General features: G+C 44.2%; 1 protein-coding gene across 1 annotated transcript; it reads left to right on the forward strand.

The window, feature by feature from the left end:
- The first annotated feature begins 1382 nt into the window (after positions 1-1382).
- Positions 1383-3816, forward strand: LOC120040115 (frizzled-7-A-like). Its single transcript, XM_038985363.1, has 2 exons — positions 1383-1407; positions 1462-3816. The coding sequence occupies exons 1-2, from the start codon at positions 1383-1385 to the stop codon at positions 3057-3059; spliced, it is 1623 nt and encodes a 540-aa protein (XP_038841291.1). The 3' UTR covers positions 3060-3816.
- The last annotated feature ends 1305 nt before the right edge of the window (positions 3817-5121 follow it).

Consider the following 5121-nt stretch of genomic DNA (forward strand, 5'->3'; position numbering starts at 1 on the left):
TCCTTCCAGTTCTCTGCTGCCAATGACTGGAACGAATTGCAAAATTCCCTGAAGCTGGAGTCTTATATCTCCCTGTCTAACTTTAAGCATCAGCTGTCAGAGCAGCTTACCTTACAGTACCTCTACACAGCCCATCTGTAAATAGCACATCCAACTACCTCATCCCCATATTATTACTTATCCTCTTGCTCTTTTGCACCCCAGTATCTCTACTTGCACATCATCATCTGCACATCTATCACTCCAGTGTTAATTGCTAAATTGTCATTATTTCTCCTCTATGGCCTATTTATTGCCTTACCTCCATAATCTTCTACATTTGCACACACTGTACATAGATTTCTCTCTTGTGTTATTCACTGTATGTTTGTTTATGTGTAACTCTATGTTGTTGTTTTTGTCGCACTGCTTTGCTTTATCTTGGCCAGGTCTACCTGGTTAAATAAAGGTGAAATAAAATAATTGATATTTTTTACTCTTTATTTTTATTCTTATTCACCGTGCCACTATTTGTATGTTAATGTTTTATCTTTAACTCTGCACTGTTGGAAATGGACCCATAAGTAAGCAGCATTTCACTGTTAGTCTACAGTACAACTTTTGTCTATGAAGCATGTGACAAATAAAATGTGATTTTAATTTGAGATTACGCACCAAAAATATTTCAGGAATGGTCTTTTTTAAATTCAATTTAAAAAAGAAAAAAAAGAATTCTGGAGAAAAAAAAATGGGAAAAAAGTTATTAACATGTTTGCCATAATTCCCACAATCCAATCAGCAAGGAGACGCAAAGGAAAACAAACCCTGTGATTAGTCGGGAGACGCCATGGTTTTCAGGCGCCCCGCCCTTACGGTGTGGCTTGTGAATGAGGGGTAACTAGAAACCGACGTCACATCATCTTGTGCTGTTTAGTGTGTGTCACAGCTCCAACTTTGTAGTGTCCAGCAAGGCAACGCTATGGACAGTGTGCACGATAAGAAGATTGCAACTTATTTCAACAATATTTAATACATCTACATGCGTAACGATTTCCAACACAAGCGAGGAGATGCGCGCTGTGGAACCTTCCTTTTAACTAAGGAGACAGTGAATTACTTTTTAAACTGGTGTTCCCGAGAAGGAAACGCAAAGGAGTACCTCTTTCTAACGGATTTTTTTTTTACAACTATTTACAGCTGAGACCAAGAAGTCATGAGAATACCGAGACCATGCGCACGGTTTTGTGGACTTGTAACAAGCAGTTTAGGTTCGAGATATAAAACGGTTTTTGCTTTTCTATGTAAGAGATAATTTTTCTGGTATATATGAAACTCGAGTTTTTGAAAAGTTACTATTTTTTTTTTTACATTTCGGAGTTTATTCAACGTTTTTTATTTTAACAATGGCGGAATCGGCTACTTGGGCAGGTACGGCGCGTTGTGCGCTGGTGATCTTGTGTGCGCTTTTCCCGTTGTGTTCAGGCCAGTACCACGGTGAGAAGGGCATCTCTATACCCGAACACGGCTTCTGCCAGCCCATCTCCATACCCCTCTGTACGGACATCGCCTATAACCAGACCATCATGCCGAATCTCCTCGGCCACACGAACCAGGAAGACGCCGGGCTGGAGGTGCACCAGTTCTACCCGCTCGTCAAGGTCCAGTGTTCCATGGACCTGAAGTTCTTCCTGTGTTCAATGTACGCGCCGGTCTGTACGGTCCTCGAGCAGGCTATCCCGCCGTGCAGGTCCCTGTGTGAGCGGGCGAGACAAGGCTGCGAGGCTCTGATGAATAAGTTTGGTTTCCAGTGGCCGGAGAGGCTCCGCTGTGAGAACTTCCCCGTCCACGGAGCAGGGGAGATCTGTGTGGGTCAAAACACTTCGGACACCGGTAGCCCCACCTCTTACCCAACACCCTACGTTCCTGAGCTCATGACTCTATCCCCCAATATGGGCCGACCGAACCAGCACCGGGAGTTCTCCTGCCCGCTACAACTGCAGGTGCCCAACTATCTGAACTACTATTTTATGGGGGTAAAGGACTGCGGCGCGCCTTGCGAGCCCACCAAGCCCAACGGGTTGATGTATTTTCAGGAGGAGGAGGTGAAGTTTGGCAGGCTCTGGGTCGGGATCTGGTCCGTTCTGTGCTGTGTGAGCACCCTGTTCACAGTGCTGACCTATCTAGTGGACATGAGACGGTTCTGCTACCCGGAGAGGCCTATCATCTTCCTCTCTGGCTGTTACTTCATGGTGGCCACTGCCTACGTGGCCGGGTTCCTCTTAGAGGATAAAGTGGTGTGTATTGATCAATTCAAGGACACTGGTTATAAGACTGTAGCTCAGGGAACTAAGAAGGAGGGCTGTACTATTCTCTTTATGATTCTGTATTTCTTCGGCATGGCCAGTTCTATATGGTGGGTGATTCTGTCCTTCACATGGTTCCTCTCTGCCGGTATGAAGTGGGGGCATGAAGCCATAGAGGCCAACTCTCTGTATTTCCACCTCGCTGCCTGGGCTGTACCCGCTGTTAAAACTATTACCATCCTGGCCATGGGACAGGTGGATGGAGACCTGCTCACAGGCGTGTGCTATGTAGGCATCAACAGTGTGAATTCCTTGCGTGGTTTTGTTCTGGCACCTCTTTTTGTCTACTTGTTTATAGGGACGTCGTTCCTTCTCGCGGGATTTGTCTCTCTGTTCCGGATCAGAACTATCATGAAACACGACGGAACCAAGACGGAGAAGCTGGAGAAGCTTATGGTTCGTATCGGAGTGTTCAGTGTCCTCTACACCGTTCCAGCCACTATCGTCATAGCCTGCTGCTTCTACGAGCAGGCGTTCCGTGAGCAGTGGGAGAAAACTTGGCATACACAGATCTGTAAGAGGTTTGCGGTGCCTTGTCCACCAAACAATTTTGCGCTCATGACCCCAGACTTTACTGTCTTCATGATCAAGTATTTGATGACTTTGATTGTCGGCATCACGTCCGGGTTTTGGATATGGTCAGGGAAAACACTGCAGTCATGGCGCAGGTTCTATAAGAGACTGAGTACCAGCAACCAGGGAGAAACGACAGTATGAACAACAATGACATGGGAATGATAATATAATGGACTTGTGTCCCAAATGCCACCCTACGCCCTATTTAGTGCACTACTTTTGGCCAGGGTCCATAAAGTAGTGCACTATTAAGGGAGTAGGATACCATTTGGGATCAGGGCAGGACATAACGCATGGAATAAGACCTATGATGAGTTCAACATGGGGGTCCGTGGCTCGTGCAGCCCGTCTGCCTCCCGAACTGTACCATCAGAACCCTTTCAGGAGCCTGTAAAAAGCCATTGTGGATTCCCAGATTCCAGGTTTGTTGTTACGAAAAAGCTCATACGGACACTTTATTGTGCAATGATCATCTGAAGAGGAATACGGAGAAACGGATCGTTCCTAGTGTATCGCAATGTAGGTCAAATTCTGAATGATGTAGAGCCTCTGTGTCTTTGTATGAAAGTGGTTTTCATTACAGAGGTGATCCTGTAACGATTTTATACAATGAATGACCCTATTCACACTATAGAGCTACTACTACTACACCGTGTAACGCTACTGGCAAGCTTCAGTTGAAGAAAGAACACGTTTGACCGTATGAATTTATACTCGCTTTTTTTGTTTTTGTGGTCATTTGTTTGACATTCACAGCCAAGCAGTGACAATCATGTATATTTTTGTGGCACAGTAAGACTGACTGACATTGCATTTAGGCATGTGTGTAGCTGTGGAATTATGCAAACTACTGCACTATACATATCTTGTAAAAACTGTTTTTTTTCCCTTCCAAAGATTATATGTAATTAGGAAAATAATCATGCAATTTTTTACTTTTTTTTTTACTTTTTTTAATGCTGTTAACGGTACCATTTGTACAGTTTCACGGATTAAAATGATTTTATTTTTTAAATGTCTTGCTTTTGTGGTCAATGTGTAGCCGATAAGAATAGTTTATATTTAGAGGAATAACTTATTGTAAGTCGATGTCCATAGACTGTTTACATGGCAAGGTAGGACAGCAATCCATGCTTCGGTTTTATTTCCCTGGCACTGTTTACAAATGCTAATGTTTTAGCATTTGTGGACACAAATCCCATTCAAGTCCTTGTACCGATATTAGCATTTTTCGTGTTCAAAACATAGAAAAGTATCTAAAATTGATTGTGAAGCTCAACTAAGTCACTTATACATGATGCGTGAAAAATGCAGTTATCCAACAATGTGTATGTCACCATCTTGTCTATTTAAAATCTTCTCTCATTGATTGAGACAGGTGGGTGTCCACTCCAAAGTGTCACATGTCATGATGACACCCCCTGCAACTAGACGTGGACATTTAGAATGAGGAGGCAGGTAGCCTAGTGGTTAGAGGAGGCAGGTAGCCTAGTGGTTAGAGGAGGCAGGTAGCCTAGTGGTTAGAGGAGGCAGGTAGCCTAGTGGTTAGAGGAGGCAGGTAGCCTAGTGGTTAGAGGAGGCAGGTAGCCTAGTGGTTAGAGGAGGCAGGTAGCCTAGTGGTTAGAGGAGGCAGGTAGCCTAGTGGTTAGAGGAGAGGCAGGTAGCCTAGTGGTTAGAGGAGGCAGGTAGCCTAGTGGTTAGAGGAGGCAGGTAGCCTAGTGGTTAGAGGAGGCAGGTAGCCTAGTGGTTAGAGGAGGCAGGTAGCCTAGTGGTTAGAGGAGGCAGGTAGCCTAGTGGTTAGAGGAGGCAGGTAGCCTAGTGGTTAGAGGAGGCAGGTAGCCTAGTGGTTAGAGGAGGCAGGTAGCCTAGTGGTTAGAGCATTGGACTAGTAACCGAAAGATTGCAAAATCGAATCCCCGAGCTGACAAGGTAAAAATCTGTCGTTCTGCCCCTGAACAAGGCAGTTAACCCACCTTTCCTAGGCCGTCATTGAAAATAAGAATTTGTTCTTAATTGACTTGCCTCGTTAAATAAAAGGTACAAATAAAACATAAATAAAAAAAGACATGTGTTGTCTTCCAAGTTGGGAATTGAGGAATTATTAATAATTAAAGGATGGTCAAAAAATGTTCTGTGCTACTTATTCATGCCTATCAGCCTGCTGGAACCGTAATAATGGTCTGTCTATGTGATATTTCTAATA

Source organism: Salvelinus namaycush, unplaced genomic scaffold (assembly GCF_016432855.1).
Source record: "Salvelinus namaycush isolate Seneca unplaced genomic scaffold, SaNama_1.0 Scaffold3244, whole genome shotgun sequence".
Lineage (NCBI taxonomy): Eukaryota > Metazoa > Chordata > Actinopteri > Salmoniformes > Salmonidae > Salvelinus > Salvelinus namaycush.